Below are 21,127 nucleotides of genomic sequence, written 5' to 3' on the forward strand. Positions count from 1 at the left end.
GTAAAGCATCCATACATCTCTGCTTTCAGTGTATCAACAGGATAATCCCTGCCAAGATCCTGGGTGCCTGGCAGGCACTTGGGTCAGTTATGTATGGTGTACCTCACTGCAGTCAAGAAGTAACAAATGCTGCTTTGAGGAAAGGGGTGTTCTTCCCCCTCTGAAGAAGGCAGTGGTACATTCCCTCATGATGATGCTATCCACCAGTGTTAGACAGCTGTTGTGGCCCACCAGTGGCCAGTGGAGTTGGCAGCAGATTTGGAGAGTGGGGAGGTTGGGAAGGAACATGGGTCAGTCCTGGAGTCTGAGGAAGGCTCTGATGAGGGCTCTGCATCGGAGGCAGAGATGGGGTCAGAGCCGTATGCCAGTTATCAGCTGCCTTCGGAGTCAGACATCAGTGAGGCAGATGAACAACTGGAACCTGTTCCCAGCGTGTGCATGCACAGAGTTGCCAGATGAAGGGAACAACTAAAGAACAGGGATCGACTTGGGAGTAAGGCCAGACGATGAATGGCCCCTCCCAGAGGAAATAAAAGAGGAGCAAAAGGGGAGTGGAGTTTGCAGGAGACAATTAGTTTGCTAATTGGTTAGTGACTCTCTGAGACTCCTTCCCAGGTTCTGCAGATATCAGCCTGTCAGCTCTCCAAGCCAGATAAGGTCTGTGACCGTAAATCCTCCTTTGAAAGACTCTGCCAGCTGTGAATGAGCAGAATTCATTGTAAATGAATTTTAAAAAGGTTTTTGTTGGGTCAAGGAGTTTGCTGCATGCTCTTGGGAAGCCTCGGTCAGAACAACAACTTCTGCCAAGTTATCAAGTTTCCCTTTTCAAAAATAAAGTTAGACAAAACGATGGACCTGCAACTACGAAGAACGTTGGATGAAATGGGGTATCTAGAACCTGCATTGCTTCCTAATGTGGATAAACTTCCTTAGAACCTGGATGAGAAAGTTCTATCTTACTGCTCTTATTAGATCCTTCATTCTGTATCATTAACCATCGCATATTTCTGGATGGTCTTCATGAGCTGGAACTTGGAAGCAACATTTTCCTGTGGATCTTCTCCTATCTAAGTGGACAACTCCAATTACAGATTAATCTTGAACTTACTACAGTTCATTTAATGACCAAAGTTACCAATGACACAGAAAAATGATCACACTTACGACCATTGCAGTGTTCCCATGGTTAGATCAACAAAATCCAGTTGCTTGTCAACTGGCTCTTATTTATGACGGTTGCAGTGTCCCGGGGTCGTTTGATCACCTTTTGCGACCTTCTGACAAGCAAAATCAATGGGGAAGTGAAAGTCACTTAGCAACCATGTTATTAATTTAACAACTGTAGTGATTCACTACATCACTACAGGTGTAGTCATGACATAAGCCCAAGACTGAAAATCAGTTACATGTCAGATGCTACATCTTTTCTATCCTGCTCTACGGAGTAGAGAGTTGGCCTCTGACAGAAAACCACTTGAAGAAACTAGAAGCATTTGAAATGTGGATTTACAGACGGCTGTTACGTATAAGCTGGGTTGACAAAATCACAAATGAGGTGGTGATAAGCCTCCTAGGAAAGCCAAGGGAAATCATCAAAACCATTAAAAAGCTAAAGAATCTTTGGCCTGCCACACTTTCTATTATTCTGCTATGCATTTTCTATTGTGGGAAAATAAGAGGTGGGATTGTAAGGAGACATATACTAGGTAGTCACAACAAAATTCTCTCTAGAAAGCCAAGGTCATCCTTTGTCTCTGCACCTGACCGGAATTGGATGGGTGGAACTGCCAGCATGGCAGTGGGAGATTGGACCATGTGATGGACTTGGGGCTGTGGGGGCAAGATCTTCAACTTTCAACTGGGTGAGGGAAAACCGGGAAGCTTTCAGATTCAGGTTTTCCCAGATGTGCCAACGTGGCTCTCTTAATAAACTGGAACTTTGAGCAATACTTTGCCTTGGACTCTGATTTAATTTTGGATGCTATTTGGAACCCTGACACAAAGGAAAGGCAAATGAGGTCCAGGCAGAAGAAGAACATCATGGTTTCAAAACCTAAGGGACTGGTTTGGACAAAACTCAACAGCGCTTTTTGGTGCAGCTGTTGATAAAAATAGGATTGCCAACACGATCTCCAAGTCTGATGACAGATATGGCACAAGAAGAAGTGATTCACTTAAGACAGGGGTGTCCAAACTTGGGAACTTTAAGACTTGTGGACTTCAACTCCCAGAATTCCCCAGCCAGCCATGCTGGCTGGGGAATTCTGGGAGTTGAAGTCCACAAGTCTTAAAGTTCTCAAGTTTGGACACCCCTGACTTAAGAACTGTGGTAAGATTGATTGTAAAATGGGGCAAAACTCATTTAACCTGTCTCACTGAGCAACAGAAACTTTGGGCTCAATTGTGGTAGTAAGTCTAGGACTACATCTATTAGCAATTAGGAGGATCAGTCCAGCCCTCGGCTACTCCTGTTAAGTTTAGTACAGTAGATCAGGAGAACAATGTAAAATATGGGGATTTGGAGGGCTGGGAGACTCAAACGTATTTGCCACTTGACTGTACCCCAAAGTTTAATTTCCATTACAACATTATTTTTCCTGGCGGGACTTTATTTAATGCTGTGTAAATTAGTCTGATCAAACAAAATTAGGTGCTTTAGTGGATGGTGATGTCTGTCTCCCAGGAATAAATGTATTTGTTAACTTCAGAATAATTGTATGCTTTCCTCTTTAAAGATGAGTCTTCTCTCTCCCTAGTTATCTAGGTACTTCACATGCTTTCATTACATATTTTTTTCTACATCAGTGTTTAATTTTCTCTCTCTCAATTTTAAAAATGATGGAGGTCCTCACAAGTTTTTATTTGTATGGAATATATTTACTGCATTTAAAAATTAAAAAAAAACAGATGCATTAGGTGCTGCCATCACTCTTCACAGTTGTTGGATGGGATTTTAAGAGTGAGTTATTTTTTTAACCTAGGTGAGAAAGAGTTTTGATTTCAAGCACCCCTGAGAGAGCAATCAACCAATGGAAGAGAAGTTGCCTTCGCAAGTTGTGGGAGCTTCATCACTGGAGGCTTTCAAGAAGAGACTGGACTGCCATTTGTCAGAAATGGTGTAGGGCAGCGATGGCGAATCTTTTTTGGCTCGCGTGCCATAAGCGGGGGGAGTGCAGGGGGTAGTGCATGGGTGTGCCACATCCATAATGCAATGTGCGACACACATACACCCCAGCATGCATGCACGCATGACAGGTGTGACCCATTTTTTGCATGCTTTTTTCACCCTCCCCAGGCTCCAGAGGCTTTATAGGAGCCTGGGGAGGGTGAAAACAGCCTCCCCTCCTCCCGGAGGCTTAAAAACCGGCCCTATGGGCAAACCGGAAGTTCCGGAATGGACTTCTGGTTTGTTTGTAGGGCCGGTTTAAGCCCTCCGGAGCCTTCAGGGGCCTTCCGGAGGCTTCCCTGAAGGCTGCAGAGGACGAAAAACGAGCAAACGAGCAAATTGGAAGTCACTTCCAGTTTTCTCGTAGGGTTGTTTTTAGTCCTCCAGAGCCTTCAGGGACCTTCAGGAGACTTCCCTGAAGGCTCTGGAGGGCCTAAACCAGCCCTACGAGCAAGCCAGAAGTCTGTTCCCGAATTTCCAGTTTGCTCATAGGGCTGGTGTTTTGCACTCCGGAGGCTTCAGGGAAGCTCCTGAAGCCTCTGGAGGGCCTCCGGGGGGGGGGGGGAAGGCTGTTTTCGCCCTCCCCAGGCTCCTATGAAGGCTCTGGAACCTGGGGAGGGCAAAAAATGGTTTTAAAAAAGGCTGAACTCGCAAAGCCCTGACAAATGGCTGTGCCTGCCACCTGTAGCATCCATGCCATAGTTTCGCCATCCTGGGTGTAGGGTGTCCTGCTTGAATGGGGGCTGGACTAGATGACCTATAAGGTCCCTTCCAACTCTGTTAATCAATTAATCTGATTTAGAAGGACACCCAGGGTCCTAGGACCACACCTTAGAACATATTGTTTTAGGTGAAAAGATGATATAAGAGTATTTGTCGGGTTATGTCCATTCATTCAGTGACTGTTCAAAGTTACACTGGCTCTAAATAACTGTATTTACTACCAGTCCCAGAATTTTGGGTGCCATAGTATCTCCTCCCCTCTCCATAATCACATGATCATAATTTTTGACATCCCCTGCTGGTTTCCCACAAGCAATTTATATATCACAATTGCCAGGTCTACACAACACGATACTTGCTCCTGGGGAGGAAAGCTATGGCAAATCTAGACAGCTTACTAAAAACCAGAGGCATCACCTTGCCAACAAAAGTCAAGGCTATGGTTTTCCCAGTTGCAATGTAGGGCTGTGAAGATTGGTGTATAAGAAAGGCTGAGCCCAAAGAATTGATGCCTTTGAACTCTGGTGCTGGAGAAGACTCCTGTGAGTCCCTTGGACTGCAAGGCGATCAAACCGGTCAGTCCTAGAGGAGATCAACCCTGACTGCTCTTTAGAAGGCCAGATCCTGAAGATGAAACTCAAATACTTTGGCCACTTAATGAGAAGGAAGGAGGAGCCTAATGCTGGGAAAGATTAAGGAAGGGCAAAAGAAGGGGACGACAGAGAATGAGGTGGCTGGATGGAGTCACTGAAGCAGTAGGAATGAGCTTAAATGGACTCTGGGGGATGGTAGAGGACAGGAAGGCCTGGAGGAACGTTGTCCATGGGGTCCCGATGGGTTAGACATGACTTCGCAGCTAACAACACACAACGTGTTGGTCCGAAACTAAATAAAATCTCCAGATAGATTGTATTTATTATAATACAAGTTATCCTCGTTTAGCAACTACAATTGGGAGCAGCAATTCAGTCATGAAGTGAAACACTCACTAACTGAATCTATGATTGTGCTAATGATCTTACTTCAGCTTTTTTCAGATTGTTTGGACTAGAAGACCTCCAAGATCTTCTGCCCATTATGTTATTATGTTCTGTTCTGTTCTGTTTCCTTTGCTTTCCAGATGTGTGAAAATAAAAAATTGCAATGGTTGGCCATAAAGTTACTTTTTCATCACCAGCATAACTCTGGACCAGAGATCATCAATAAGCACAATCAATGCTGTCTCCGTGTTGAGCGCAGGTCTTCAAGTCCAACACCCCCTGTTCAAGCAGGAGACCCTATAGCCGTGATGGCGAACCTATGGCATGCACACCGGGGGGGGGGGTGTCGCGCGTTGCATTATGGGTGCGGCACGCCCGCACTCGACCCCCCTGCGCTCCCCCCACTTGTGGTACGCGAGCCAAAAAAGGTTCGCCACCACTGCCCTATAGCATTCTAGACAAATCTTAAAAACCTCTAGTCTTGGAGCGCTCACAACTTCTGGGGGCAAGTCGTTCCACTGATTAATTCTTCTCCTTGTCAGGACATTTCTCTTTAGTTCCAGGTTGGTTTCTTGGTAATTTTACACCCATTGCTTCTTGTCCTGCCTTCAGGTACTTTGGCGAATAGGTTGACCCCTCTTCTTTGTGGCAGCCCGTCAAATATTGTAACACTGCTATGGACCTTCAGAATGGAATGGAATGGGAATTGGAATGGAATCGAAATTTAAGATAGGATAGGATAGGATAGGGCAGGGCAGGATAGGACAGGAATGGAAAATTAGGATGGGATGGGAATAGAAAATAGGATAGGACAGGACAGGATAGGATAGGATAGGAAAATTGAGATGGGGTGGGATAGGAATAGAAAATAGGATAGGATTGTTTAGGATAGGATGGGAATGAAAAATTGGGATGGGATGGGATAGGGATAGAAAATAGGATAGGACAGGTTAGGAATGGAATGGAAAATTGAGATGGGATGGAATAGGAATAGAAAATAGGATAGGATATGATAGGAATGGAAAATTAGGATGGGATAGGAATAGGAATAGAAAATAGGATAGGACAGCTTAGGATAGGATAGGAATGAAAAATTGGGATGGGATGGGATAGGGATAGAAAATACAATAGGACAGGATAGGAGTGGAAAATTGGGATGGGATAGGACTAGAAAATAGGATAAGATAGGACAGGAATGGAAAATTAGGATGGGATGGGAATAGAAAATAGGATAGGACAGGATAGGATAGGAATGGAAAATTGAGATGGGGTGGGATAGGAATAGAAAATAGGATAGGATTGTTTAGGATAGGATAGGAATGAAAAATTGGGATGGGATGGGATAGGGATAGAAAATACAATAGGACAGGATAGGATAGGAATCAAAAATTGGGATGGGATAGGACTAGAAAATAGGATAAGATAGGACAGGAATGGAAAATTAGGATGGGATGGGATAAGAATAGGAATAGAAAATAGGATAGGATAGGACAGGTTAGGAATGGAATGGAAAAGGGATGGGATGCGATAGGAATAGGAATAAAAAAATAGGATAGGATAGGATAGGATAGGAATGGAAATTAGGAAGGGATGGGATGGGATAGGAATAAAAAATAGGATAGGATAGGAATGGAAAATTGAGATGGGATGGGATAAGATAGAGGAATGGAATGGAATGAAATAGAACAGAACTTCATTGTCACTTTAAATGTAAACTAATCAGCGTAGATTAAAATGAAATCTCGTTGCATTTCTGCTCTCTAAGAATAACTATTAAGCATAAACCCACATATACGACCCAGAGAAACATCACCGTCTGCTTCGAATGTATGCATGAGTAGATGAGGCCATTCCCATCTATTGGGGATGGGCGGAGGGGAGGGAAGGTGAGGGAAGCGGGAGGCGAGGAGGGGAAACCTGGGACAAAGCGAGATCCAGCTGAGCTGCGGCTTCTTCTCACTCCAGGCGCCTCCAGGGAGGGAGGAATTGGGGGGGCGGGCGAAGAGCCAGAGCGCGCGCGCTCCTCTCTTCGAATTCGCGCCTGGGTGGGCGGAGCCTGCCGGAGGGGCGGATCCGAGAGGCGGAAGAGCGCGCGGGCGCTTTTACGACAGGTCCTCCCTCGGCTTACGGCAGGGCTTCTGAGGGCCGCCGAGCCTCTTTGCGAGGGAGGGCCGCGGGTGGTTTCCCGCCTTTTTTGGGTTCTCTTCCCCCGGGGCGTGTGAAGGAGCGCGGCAGGCATGGTGAGTGACCTGACCGTCCACCCACCCTACTTTACGGGCGGAGAATGGGACCTTAACCTCCCCTTAACCTGGCTTGTCTGTGGCGGCCGGCTGGGAATCCCGGGCGCGGTCGTGATATAGCCGGGAATCCTGGGGGTTGTAGTCCCAGGATGCTGAAGTAGAGGCGCAGGACGGGAAACAACCTTTTCCAGAGGGGTTTGCTTTGCCGGGCGGGGGGGAGCCCTGAACCCCCATTTGTTCAACAGCCAGTTCTCTCCTCCCCCCCCAAAAAAAGCCCAGGAGAAATTTTGCACGGGGTTTCAGCCTCCTTTTAGGCCAAAGGTCTTCAAACTTGGCAACTTTTAAGACTTGTGGACTTCAACTGAATTCTGGGAATTGAAGTCCACAAGTCTTAAAGTTGCCAAAGGCCGTCACTGTGAATGTTCTCCTCAGAGCAGAACGTAAAACGGAGCTAAACTGAGGAATAATCGGTTGGGGTTCCTCTGGGGGTGGGGGCCTTTCCCTGAGGATGAGCAGGGCTGTTTCACCACTTTATTTCCCATGATTTCGAATAGGGAGGAATATCCTGGCCTATTTTTGTTATATCCCTGATCAGTTTTCGCTGAGTCTTAGCCCCAGGGATGGCAGGTTAAATTGGTTAATTTTTATTTTATTTAGTTTGTGAAACATGTAAAAGATAACAGGTATAAGTATAAACGTGAGTATGAACACAGGAAATGGGTACGAATAAATGGGGACAGTAGGACAGAGACGGTAAGCACGCTGGTGCGCTTATACTTTCCTAACCGCTTAGGAAAGGGGTGAGGTCAACAGTAGACAGTCAGGTTAAAATTATGGGGGTTTGGGGATGTAACAGCAGAGTCAAGTAGAGCATTCCAGGCATTGACACCACTGTTGCTGGAGTTGTATTTTCTGCAATCAAGTTTGGAGCGGTTTATCCTGCCTTTTTGTATGTTTTTGATCAAACACAACATAGTTAATATAGGTAATACTCCTTCCTTCTTCTATGCTCCCCACCACAACTTGTAAAGTGGGATGGGCTGAGGGAGAGCAACTGGCCCAAAGTCACTGAGCTGGCTTTCATTGGCTAAGATGAGACTAGAACTCACAGTCTCCTGGTGATTGGCCCAAAGTCACCCACATTTCTTAGCCAATGTGAGATTAGAACTCACAGACTCCTGGTGATTGGCCCAGTCACCCAGCTGGCTTTCATTGGCTAAGATGAGACTAGAACTCAGTCTCCTGGTGATTGACCCAATGTTACCTACCTGGCTTTCATTGGCTGAGACTAGAACTCAGTGTCTCCTGGTGATTGGACCAATGTTACCTAGTTGGCTTTCATGCCTAAGGAAGATGTAAACTTCATAGGTACCTGCAGCATCATTTTCTTCTAAATTACCCATTCAGGCTGCCTGGAAGAAGCATTTGGATACACTCCTTTTCTATGAAGTAAGGTATATAGAGCTCAGCTTTGTTGGACCTTCTTCCCTTACAAATAAGGTTTTGTCTGTCCATTCCAATGTTATAGATTATGGAATAGATTAGTTTTGCTCTGCAAGTATCATTACTAAATACCGTAATACTATGGCTGGAGCAATATTTGGTAGAACCTGAAGTGTGGAATTTATTCATTGCTGAAATTAAGCCATCTCTCCAGCAGCTGATAAACTTAAACATGGCTGTCCTCACTTCTGTAGTTTTCTTGGCCGTAGTCTAAAATAATGCAATGACAAGCCATTCTTAAAGTTTTTACTGTTCATCAAAAGACTTGGGCAACTTAAAAGTTAAAGAAGAGAAATTCAGTACCCATCCACTACTTCTCCTTCAGTCTCTGTTAAGGTTTCCACAGCACTGCAGTTGTGGTTAAATCAGTAACCTTCTCCCTATCTCACCTTCAGATGTATGGTTGTCTGTGCAGGGTTTTCTGTTGGCTTCATAGGTCACTATCTTAAAAGAGTTTTTCTCCCTTGGATTTCTTCGTATCCTTATAGGAATGTTTTTCCCCAATTTCCAAGTCTACTTCATAGTCTTGCTTTTCCTTGGGGTGGACTCCAAAATAAGAATACCAAATCTGGGCTGCAAAATCTGGTTGCTTCAGAGGGTAAAGAGAGTTTTCTATATCTCTTTGCTGTCTTTTAACCTGATAACTGTCTGAATTTTGTAGCCATAACTGAAACACTAACCAGGTTAAACCTTAACTAATTTTTCAGAACCTAGTCAAGGTCAGCTAGGTGCTGCCATCTGCTGGGCTATTAAATAAAACTTAGTTAATTCACAGTTACTGTGTCGAAGGTTCTCCGTCATCCAGATAGAGTTGTCAGAGTTGAGTCATGACAACCGGACTGCTTAAATGTTTTCAAAATGTTTCACTGCTTATTCTAGCTTCTTTAGTCTGGGCATGTTGGTTAGGGAGGCTCAATTTATGACCTTTTAGGTGGCTTCATTTATCACCTCACCTAGATAGGCTCATTAGCTGAGTAGGCAGAGAGTAGTTAGGGAAGCTATTGACTGATTCTTTGGGAGCAATACTTACCAAACCACTATATAAATCTGTAAGGTTAGCAGGCCACATACTAGGGCATATACTCGATCATTCAAGAGAAGACGGATAGCACCATCTCTGGCAGCATTTTAAAAGGTCATTCAAATGCATTTTTTTCTCTTTGTCTTTCATTTTTTTAAAGCTATATTTGTTGCTGATAAATATTTGAACTTGCATTTTATTTAAAGTGATTATTTTAAAATTATTTAAATGCCAGAGTCCTTTATAATTGGATATTGATTTTTACTATTTTTAAATATTTTGCAGAAACCATGATCTTGAAAAAGTGGCTAAAATATATTAAATAAAATTGAAGTGTACCAGATACAATAGAGTTGCAATATTCTCGAGATACAAGCTACAATACAAAAAGCCCCAAACTGATTGCATTTGCACAGCTCCCAGAGTTATTCTATTTTACCCTAACTGAAAAGAACTAGACACTGCATAAATTAAATATATTGAAATAATATAATGGAACTTCATCCTACTAAATTTTAGATATAAATTATTTCCTATTTAGGACCTTTGAGTAGCTGCATGAAAGCTGTTTTCCATTGTGTTATAATACTTGATTAAAAAAACTATGATGATGTAATCTTAGGAACGTTGCTTATCTCATTTCTGATATAAGTTCAAATATAGGTTATTAATTTGCATGAGAAATAAGTATTTCCCATGAGACTGCCTAAACTTAAATGAGAACTACCTGTGGAACATTTATGACTTGAAATTATCACACTAGAAATAAGGATAAATTTTCTGACAGTGAGAACAATGAACCAATGGAACAGCTTGCCTTCAGAAGTTGTGAGAGCTTATCACTGGACACTTTCAAGAAGAGATTGGACTGCCATTTGTCAGAAATGTGTATGGTCTCCTGCTTGGGCAGGGGGGTTGGACTAGATGACCTACAAGATCCCTTCCAACTCTGTTAATCTGCAAATGCTTACTGGTATAATTATTTTGGAAAAGAGAACATAAAATCATATACACGCACATTCACACTGAAAGAACCCTAGAAAATATGTTCTTAATTCATGAGTATCTTAATTCATGAATAGAGATATTTGAAATTTAATGTATATTGTGATGAGAAATAAAAATCTTCCCGGGTACAATATTTTGTTTATTTTTTAAAGTACTATTGTATCCAGTTGGAATAAAAATAACTTAAGATTTCTGAGAACTTTTAAGAGCTGAATTTCTTATACATATACAGTTATTTCAGAACAATTAAATTGATTGTCTAGCTCTCAGTTATGTTTGCAATACCTACATACACCCAAGATTTGCTCCAAAGTGTTGGTAGAAGAGACAAAGTAAAATCCCATTGGTGAAGTTATTCATTACAGTACCTATATAAGATTTGAAATTGACATAATACAAGCTTCTGAATTATAGAATATCTCTGTTTGTCAAAAAGGCATAAACAAATCCAAAAATGTTTTGTGTCCTAGTTTTAAAAGAAAAGTACAGTATTCATGTTTCACTAGCCATATAAATCTAAGTTTCAAGGTGACTTCCCTAATTATCCTCCCTCTCAGACACGTACAGACACAGAGTAAGTTCAGTATGATTTCAAATGCATGGAATTGAAAATTGTCAACTGAAGATCTGTGTAATGTTTAAGCAATTTCTGTCTTAGATATTTGGTTACCCTTTTATATATTCAAAAAATCTTTTTCACTGATAGTATACAAGCAAAATGTTCTGAAGTTAATATTTTATTTATTCCTTTTTTCCTTTCTTTTAGGCTGGTACTATGATAGTAGTTGGCCTGACAATAGCTGCAGCTGGTTATGCAGGTTTGTTCTTGGAAAACATGCTTTATTTCTGCTTGTGTTAAATATGTACCCTATAATGAACAGTAATATTACAGTCTAGTGTTTAGAAGCATAGGCATCTGTCTACAAGACTATGTTGGATGGTTTAATAAACAGAAAGACAGTGTTTCGTGTAGATGGTTTCAGTGGCAGGTTTTTTTGCCAAATATTGCTAATTATTTGATACATTTAATTTCATATCACATTTGTTATTATGATGCCAGATTTGATGCTTTTAAGTTTAAAATAGATATCATAAATGTAGGCTCACATATCATAGAAAACATTGACTTGCTAACCGTAGTTTATTGACTGACTCAACATTTGTTAAGCATGGTTCACATAGCCATACTACATTGCGGCTTAATGTAATTTGCAAATTGGCTCTGTATGACAATCTGTTTGAATTGCATCTGTATTATTGGACATAATTCTGCCTATGGCTTGCACATGCAAATTTGGAGTTTGGACCAAAATGATTTAAAATATGTTTAACACCTTCACCCGGGTGAGAGATATCAACTAAGTGCTCTAGTTTAGGGAATTACTTAAATGACAGGAATTAGTCAACATGGCCTTCTACAATAAATTGTCAAGCTTCAAAAGAGAGGATGAATCCTCAGGTCCACTACCTGTGCTTGTATTGTATATGAAAAGATGGTATACTCTCAGAATTTATCGCATCAGAGGAAGCTGATCCCCAGGTTATGGGACTTTCCATTCTTCAGGGTAGAGTCATACTTGGAATGCTGACAAAGTACCACAAGGTTATTGCAAAATGACCATTATGAATGGGACAGTCCATTTATAAAATGTCTACTGTGAAAGTTATGGACAATGACAAAACTTGATAATGCTAAAAGCATTAGTAACATTAGTGAAATTTCACTCATCCCACTGACTTTTGTCTCTTTCAAGACAACTTTTTAAACTGATGTTCCCTCACCCTGCACACTTCCCTAGGTTAGGTGTTTCAGTCTATCACACATGTATTATTCTCTCATTACAATGCCACAGCTGTCTTTGTATGTATAACTTACTTGAAATTTGATTTTCTGAAAGAAAGGAACACCATAGTTTAAAGAGCAGCTGCCTTGCACTTTCGTTTCTGCTGCCCATTTTAAGGGATGTGCTGTTTAGTATCCTTGTAAGTAATACTTAATTTAGATTACTTATTGTTGACTTTGTAAAATTCTTAAAATATATTGCCTTTTTAAAAATTGCATCAGTAAATGGTACTGGATCCTTTAAAATAGAATTTGAATTGTGCAAGGCTGAGGGAAAAACAATTTTGAGTGGTGTATGTAGCCCTTCCTGGAATTTAGTAGCCTGAGTGCTGTGTGGAGAAAAAAATAAATTTAATCCTTTCAGTGGGATAGGAAGTACTGGACCTCTGTTTACACTCTATTCAGCCTATTGCAATAGTAGGAAGCTTCTGTGGAAGCGTTAGATTTTGTCCATTTTGGCCTGGGATTGTCTTGTTGCCTCTACAGGTTCTGCAGATCTCACACTAAATAGCTGAAATTGAATCTTTTCTTTCTTCCTTTGAGGTCGCTATGCGCTGCAAGTAATGAAACAAATGGAACCACAAGTAAAGCAAACTCTGCAATCTCTGCCAAAAACGGTGAGTTTGTTTTTAACTCAATATTCTTTTGCAGCAATATCATCATCTTTGCTTACCCTGGGACATGAGAAACAGTTCAATGCATAGGAATATGAGATCCCAAATTTGCCCGTTATAAGCCTTATGCTTATTATGGTGTGCAAATTAATTAAAAATAATTGCTGAGTTTTGTAGAAATATTTTTGTCTCAATGCTGGGAAAAAATGAATTAGTTGGTAATAATGAACTAAGCCATGTGGGAGGACATTAAAAGAAATAAATTGTGTCGCTTCTACTTCTTGGCAATGTTCTATGTAATTGGATGATGTGTTTTTTTCTATTTGCCACAATTGAGTGATGTGCATCTTTAATTTCTTATTGGTAGCATTGCATAATGCTTTCATAATAACAATATTTTATTTTCAGGCCTTCAGTAGTTATTACAGAGGTGGATTCGAAAGCAAAATGAACAAGCGGGAAGCTGCCTTAATATTAGGAGTGAGGTAAAATTAAAATTAAAAATCACAATATTTTCCAGGGAAAACTGCATAAGAAAAGAATGGGAAACATGTTTGGTGGCGTAATTTTTGTAGCTATGATTTGAATAGTAAAAAGTTTATGGTAATATTTTTACATCATACAGGTTGTAACTCTGATCAGAACATAACAACCAATTTTATGTTCAGTATTATTAATGACAAGGCCTCCAAGATAGTGAATGGTCATAGGGTGGATGCAAAATGTTCAAATCATTCTAGAACAGAGGTAGCATTTAGACTTATATAATATTTAGAGCCAAGGTGATAGAATGGTAAGAATGCAGTATTGTAGGCTAATTCTGCCGACTGTCAGTAGTTTGAGACTGACCAGCTCAAGGTTGACCCAGCCTTCCATCCTTTTGAGGTTAATAAAATGAGGACCCCCAGATTGTTAGGGGCAACATGCTGACTCTGTAAACTGCTTAGAGTGTCAGCATATTTCCTCCCAACAATCAGGGTCCTCATTTTATCGACCTCAGAAAGATGGAAAGCTGAATCAACTTTGAGCCGGTCAGGATCAAACTCCTGGGAGTGGGCAGATTTAGCCTATAATACTGCATTCTAACCCACTGCATCACCACAGCTCTATAAAATTTTGAATGCTGTTTTATCAAGCAAACAGATTTGTCACATTTAAACCTCACCCAGCCAATTACGCAAAGAAGTTCAATAACTGGGTGGTGTAATGAGGGGTCTGGTTTTTTTACTATCCTAATAAGACAATGGGGGAGGGGAGGGGATAAGTTTATTTGTATGCATAATTGCAGAACGATCAGAATATGTCATTTGTGTTTGTTGCTAGGTTATCACAAAAATCTAACATGCAGCTTGCAAATACGTATCTTAAGCAAATTGTAAAATTCAAAATATCGTAATAGTCATATTGTGAAATGAGGTAGTGAACTGACATGGATGCAGTAATCTGGTGTTTTTAATAATAATCTGGCTGATTGTTTGATATTTTTCCTAGTTATAAATTATCTAATTAAAAAATAAACTGTTAGTCCTACAGCAAACAAAGCAAAAATCAGAGAAGCTCACAGAAGAATCATGCTTTTGAATCATCCTGATAAAGGTAAATCAGAAAATGTTGATCTGTTAAATGGCTGTCTTCACCTGACTCGTGTAAAATGAGACTCTCCTATGGGGCTGCATGGGAACATTTTAAGAATTGAATTTAGAGATTTTGAGTTCTGTTTTCCTATTTTTTTTTAAATTTGAAAGTTGTGCATGCACATGAGGGGAAAACTAGAATTTTCTGATAAAATTCTATAGCCTGGCGAGCTATTGTTTCATTACCACTGCTGATGTAGTTAAGTGTTTTTGTATGTGGACCGTTTTATTATTGAAATGACTAAAATGTTTTATTATTTTGAATATTCAGTTCACTGATCACATTTATTTCATTTACCAGAATAATGGGATAATTTCTGTCTTGTGAACATGACAACCATATATTTTCCTCTTTACCAGGTGGGTCTCCCTATGTTGCAGCCAAAATTAATGAAGCTAAGGATTTACTGGAAAGTCAAGCTAAGAAATGAGAACTCATCACTGACTTTAACAATTAGAATATATTTTCAAAATAGCCCAAAGACAAATGAAGCTGTCATACATGCCAAAAGGAAATGGTTTTGATGTAGGGCACATCCTTCTCTGGTTATTTTCAGAAATTAATGTCAACTACAACTTCTGATGCACTTCTAATGAAGTGCAAGCTTTGTACAGAACCCATTAATCAGATAGTAATATCTGAAATATCGTTTTAGATTAAAAAATTAGCAGGATAAATATGAACATCCAAGATTCTGCTGAAAACACCTGTGAGGCTTAATAATATTTGAAGTAATTTATTTCTCAGCTGAGAACAGCTGTATTATTTTATCATAGAATTATGGTGCAGTATTCTTCAAAAATGATTTTTATTACCATGATTGCTGAGCAATAAAATTCGTATAGTATTTCTTTATATGTGCATAAGAAAGTGTTGTTATAGTACAGTTGCTCTCGTAAGCTGGTCTATACCTTCCTGCTGGTTAAGCAGCCATTCATGAGCGAGAACCAAGTTGGTAGTCTCCAACTTTCTAATATAAGCATTTAAAACAAGTTTTCAATTCTTCATACCAAGAAAAGCTTAGATTTATTTCTGAATAATGGCTCCTGCCTTTGTGAATATTTGAAGACGATTAAAATGGGAAAGAACTAGGCTTGAAATTGTCATGGATTTAAAAAATCCGAGTATTAAGCGTGGTGAATAATGTTCTCCTCTCTGTCTTAAATGTAAGGTAGAATTTTTCCCCCTTTAAATGTAGACAAAAAAAGAGTTCTATGGCTTTTTAATTGATTTTTGTGGCTTCTAAAACACTGTTCGATTTATGTTACAAAGCATGTTGCTCAACCTATTCTGGAACCTGTATGCTTTTTTTCACTTTTCTTTATCTTGGAGGTTGCCTAATTTGTTACCCAGATCAACTGGAGTTGCTTGGTCCATAATTGAATAATTAGAGCAAGAAGCTCTTGGAATTCTACATTTGAGTGAGTAGCTTGGGGAATTTTTATATGGGACTTTAGGGAAGGGTATGAAGTACTTGGAAATGGCAGATTTATCTAGAGAGGATTATATTATTATATTCTACATTTTAGGCAGAATTCAAGACACAGCATCAACAGTCCTAAATATAAATACTGGAAATTATAGATTTCTTCCCAAAGAGATCTGGAGAAATTTAGGAAGCAATGTAAAACAGACCATCTGGAAAAATTTTGACTTTTTCCTGGTACTATGTTCCTGTCACTTGTAGTATGGATATTGTATTTGCCTACCTGGGCAATAGGAAGAAATGTATAGGAAGAAATACAACTACAGAAAACTTAAACAAACTATCTCCAGTAATTTAGGAAGGGTGGAAGAAGACAGAATAGTTCTGTGAAAGACACATGAAAATGGGGAGAGAGACATGGCAACCATTAGGAGAATGGAAGAATATTACACATAAAATCAAAGGATAAGACACTAAACCAGTAGTCCCCAACCTTTCCAGCTTGGCGGCGGGTGGGTGGGTGAGAACCTCCATAATTTTAAGGTAGCAGAAAAGTGGCAATTCAAAGTAGTCATCTTAATGGATCACTAGCAGATTGTGCTAATAGAAATATGATCATTTTTCCAATAAAACGTTGCTAGGCATCTTAAAAACCCACTGTTGCAAGCATAGTATTTCAACCAAGTAACATTTGAAATAGAGAACATTTATAGTTGACACATTAAGAAGGAAGTTGGCCAGAACATATTGAAGCAGAATTAAATGATAAGACAGAAGACAAGAGTCCAAATTCTAGAAGGAAGCGTTGAAAGAAGTTGGCATCCTTACCCTGAAAAAAATCTAGGAGATATTATAGTGATTTTAAATAAAAAGAAATGTTTCACAAATTTGTTAGCATAAGTGAACTCTCCCTTTCCAGAATAATTGTCACCAGTTTTCTGCATGGTATAAACATTAAATACTTTGGATTTTTTTAAAAAACACATCGGAGGGTCATGGGCAGGATACACCAATTCTTACAAAGGACAAAAAAACAACAACTCCAAAAGTGAATAAAATAAAGACAATGAGAACTAGTAGTAGTAGTATCCTAGATGGCAGTGAGCAGGCTTTTGAAATTACAGTGGCATTGACAAGAATATGGCAAGAACTGCAAGGCTATAGGGAATGCTAAGGAATAAGTATGACCCTAAAGCTAAACTTTTCTTAATCTACAGGGGAGAGGCATGGTTCTAGGACTTGGTTCTAATTTTGTCTCCTTGAAAAAAGATGGTTTCCCTCCCCAAAAGCAATGTATTCTGTGTGCTACATCAGCAATGAAGTCAGACTTGCTCTTGAGATAAAATGATATGGGATATCCAATTAGAATGTCAGGATTTTTAGGATCAAATTTTAAACTTGGGAAATAATCCATTTGCGAATTGAATTTTACCATTTTTCCCTAAATTGTCCTATTACTGCTTTCTATGCAATAACCAGTAAAAAGGAAAGACATTTAGATCTGCAAGTTAAATGAGGAACAATGTTGCCAGCTACATAAAACTTTTCAGAAAATGACAATATACTCTTTCATTCAAAGGCAATGCCTCCATGAGAACTTGTATCCAACCCTTGTATAACAAATTAATAACTAGCAAATGTTTAAGGATCAACCAATGGAAGATCAAGGTTTATTTTTCTACCAGCATACAAAAACATATTGCACATCAAACAACCAAAAATAAAAATACTCTAAGGACTAACATGTAGTTTATACAGAATAAACTTTCTGGAAATTGATCTTTTCAGTAGTTCTGGTTATCTTAATGGACATGACTAATTCAGAATTAAGTGTTTTAACTAAAGCTATGTTTGATTTTTAAATACTGTACAGTTTAATAAATAAATCAAACAAAGCCTCAATGTAGAACAGTCACTGCCAAGGTCACCCAATATCCCTGCAGATTGAGAATTTAATAAATGTATTCCAGTGGTCTGCAGTTTTCCCCCACTACATACAGCATTTAAAAAACATGTATTAAAACAGACCAGTTTCCAGACTAAACTAATGGAGAAATTACAATTCAGTGCAAAATATTTTAGACTGCATTTTTTTTCTAGTTTTCCCTCAGGTGAAGAAGTGGTTGCATATTATTAAAAATGTAATAAAAGCAGCTAATGCTTTCATAAAGTAGGTTATGTTAGGGATTTCCCCCCCACATCAGTCATATTTTGAAAACAAAATAACGTTTCCTATAGCCAGCAATTTGTTTTTATTTAAATGTTACATATACTATTCTCAAGGCACATCTGATGATATTTATAACACAGTAGGTGTCAAAGTATGTTCAACATTGGATTTTTTTTCAGGATCCCTCCCTGTTGTTTTCCAAAATGGAGGAACTGAAAGTGCGATGTCAAGATTCGCAATCCATATTCTATCTTTGGCAAGCTTATACAAGCACTATTGTAAAATGTAATGTAAAAGAACTGTAAACTAGGAACTCTTGTTTATGAAACACCATTCAACACAGCTTCTTCCTGTTTATTTCCATCTTCTTGTATAGTACTAGGCTTTTCTTCAGGACTATGTTGCTGCTTGGAAGATTCAGTCCCAGAAACCACTGCCGGGCCATTTACCGCTTTTTCAGAAAGGCCAACCTCTTCAATCACATCTGTCACCTTTTAAAGGGAGAAGAGAACTGTCAATCATTACAGCATAATTAATATACCCCCCACCCCAATTTCAGACTTCATAAGAAAATCCACAGAAGGTATTAATTTTAGAAAGATGATCAGATGAACATTTTACGTGTAATAGTGGATGTTACACCCAGTTATCTGTAGTACCTATTTATTTAAATCATTCCTAAAATCCAGTTGAAAACACTGTCGAATGAACAAGGTAGGTAATTATCTCTAGACATAAGCTGCATTCTTGCCTTAGGCGGCAGTTCTTAGAAAGCTGGAGAATGTGGTTAGGGCAAGGTATTCTTAACAGAAGTTGTCTAAATTGGCCAATAAATTTGTAACATAATTTTCCTATTTTTATAGAGCCCTCCAAATTGGCAAACTTTTTTCAGCACCTACAGAGAGATGTAGTTTACATAATCTTGGAAGTAAATTCATAAATAGGTATGTACAGATAAAAGTTTTCCCTATCCAGTCGTGTCCAACTCTTGTTGGCCAAGGGAGCCAACCAGCATTGTCCAAAGACTTTTCCAGCATGACATCATACCGCAGCACAGAATGTATGGAAAAAACACAGAACACGATTACCTTCCCACCAAAGTGGTAGCTATTTATTTACGAGCTCATGTCCCAAACCCAGGCTGCTGGTTTTCCAGCTGACAAGCTCAGCTTCTAAACCACTGAGCCATTGTGCCCCCTCTAGCTAGATATTAATTTGTACTTTTATTGTTTCTTACCGTTTCCTTCTTGTTTTTACTCAGTGTTTCCTTTGGGAGGTTTCTTTGTCTACTCTGAGATTCTGCTCTTGATATATAATCAGCAACTGTAACTGTGAGGAAAAAGATTTTCAGGCTTTTACGTTTAGGAAACATCCAACTCTTGGTTAACAATCCAAAAGGATAAATCATGTTTATCCTTTTACGTTCCAAGGCTCATATTATACAAATTCAGTCATCTTTTGAGGCCCTCCAAAATAGAAAGACTTAATGGTTAATCCTGAAGTTTCATGCAGCTAATTTAAATTAAATCCATATTGACCTGTTTTTGCTTTTTTTTTTTGTCAGTTTCAAAATATTCTTGCCTTATTAGGAGAACTCTACGACTTTCCTATGGGGGGGGGGGGAGGCAAGGTATATTTAAAGGTACTGAAGATTGGAAAGATGGTCCAGATTTTGAAAAGAAACCTGGAAAATGATTTTTAAAAACATGCTTTAATCCAAACTGGTGAGAGACTTGAGGCAGATGGATACAGAGCCCAAAGAGATCTTTTTGAGGATGTTCTTCAATTTAGGAACATTTTTTCTGAAGTGAGAAATATATAAGGAAAAATTGAAGGGGTATTAATATCCCACCTTAGCCATGAAAGCCAGCTAGGTTTTGCCAATCCCTCTTTTAGCCCAACCTAGCTCACAGGGCTGCTGTAGGGAAAATAGAAGGACGACGATCACACATTTATTTTATTTTATTTATTGGCCACTCAACTTACCATAGGGTAACTGGGTGACTTACAATGTTAAAAGGATAAAACACCACAAATCCTATACTCAATGCAAATCAAATTCTATAAAAATATACTCAACCCTAACTAAGATTGGGAAGGAGGGAACAGGATAAATTGGGGGGGGGGGGGGAGAGGCGGGATCTGTTATTTATCAGCCACCTCTTCCCCATTGGAACCTCAAGCCAATTGAGTCAGGTCTGTGGCAGAAGGTCTGGCAGGTTGCAGCCAATCTCACCACCTTAAGTGATTGATAGAAACAATTAAAGGCAGGATATCAATACAAATCTTAAAATAGTAAATGCTTTTCTTTTGGAGAAAAGTATTCTTAGGACAGGGAGTACTTTGGCTCATTGTTTCCTTTTGACTCCATATAGCAACTATATTTTCCAATATAGTTTATTGGAAAAGAATTGGGGGAAGAGGTATTAAAATGAGTTCTACGTGATGAACACGGTGTAACTAATAAAGAAATTCACCATATGGCCAAAATTGTGCAGCATATCTGAAAATACTTCCCAGCGGTGGCTGTCATTATCCCTCTCAGAATTTAAGATTAATTGATCAAAAAACATACTGCCTTAATTTGCTAAGGATCCCTACGGATGCAATATTTTTGATTACTATATTTCTCCAGTGAAGTCATACTGCAGTTCTCCAGAATTAAAGTGAAACAATCAGAAGCAAATTGAGAAAGCAATTTTTAATTATCCATCAAAGGATTTTTGTGGTTAACTGATCAATATCATATGTCTATTATTCTATAGCATTTTGTAGTGTGAAATCCATTTCCTTTCATT

At 39.3% G+C, this 21,127-nt stretch overlaps 2 protein-coding genes across 6 annotated transcripts in view; one reads left to right on the forward strand and one right to left on the reverse strand.

The window, feature by feature from the left end:
- Nucleotides 1-6,958: 6,958 nt before the first annotated feature.
- DNAJC19 (DnaJ heat shock protein family (Hsp40) member C19) lies at nt 6,959-15,588 on the forward strand. 3 transcript variants are annotated; one of them, XM_081953826.1, is made up of 6 exons: nt 6,959-7,109; nt 11,408-11,459; nt 13,028-13,101; nt 13,507-13,583; nt 14,624-14,694; nt 15,093-15,588. In XM_081953826.1, exons 1-6 carry the CDS (start codon nt 7,107-7,109, stop codon nt 15,161-15,163), a joined length of 348 nt encoding a protein of 115 aa, XP_081809952.1. In that variant the 5' UTR covers nt 6,959-7,106; the 3' UTR covers nt 15,164-15,588. The 3 variants fall into 3 exon arrangements, with proteins under 3 accessions (XP_081809952.1, XP_081809954.1, XP_081809953.1); XM_081953828.1 differs by lacking the exon at nt 6,959-7,109 and adding an exon at nt 8,364-8,563; XM_081953827.1 differs by lacking the exon at nt 6,959-7,109 and adding an exon at nt 8,365-8,558.
- Nucleotides 15,589-17,799: 2,211 nt separating this feature from the next.
- FXR1 (FMR1 autosomal homolog 1) overlaps nt 17,800-21,127 on the reverse strand; it is a 50,785-nt gene continuing 47,457 nt past the window's right edge. For all 3 annotated transcript variants that reach the window (XM_081953824.1, XM_081953823.1, XM_081953825.1), the window contains 2 exons: nt 19,567-19,658; nt 17,800-18,820 (listed from right to left, as the gene is read on the reverse strand). In XM_081953824.1, the coding sequence (XP_081809950.1) occupies nt 18,650-18,820; nt 19,567-19,658 (263 nt within the window). In that variant the 3' untranslated portion in view covers nt 17,800-18,649. The remainder of the gene's footprint in view (nt 18,821-19,566; nt 19,659-21,127) is intronic.

This window comes from Natrix helvetica (genome assembly GCF_964273705.1).
Source record: "Natrix helvetica genome assembly, chromosome: 5".
Classification (NCBI taxonomy): Eukaryota; Metazoa; Chordata; class Lepidosauria; order Squamata; family Natricidae; genus Natrix; species Natrix helvetica.

Bases quoted from the DNA above. Each gene is read 5' to 3' on its own strand.
- DNAJC19 (XM_081953826.1), top strand. The intron at 13,102-13,506 runs GTGAGTTTGTTT...TTTTATTTTCAG, and splicing joins TGCAATCTCTGCCAAAAACG to GCCTTCAGTAGTTATTACAG. The intron at 13,584-14,623 runs GTAAAATTAAAA...ATAAACTGTTAG, and splicing joins GCCTTAATATTAGGAGTGAG to TCCTACAGCAAACAAAGCAA.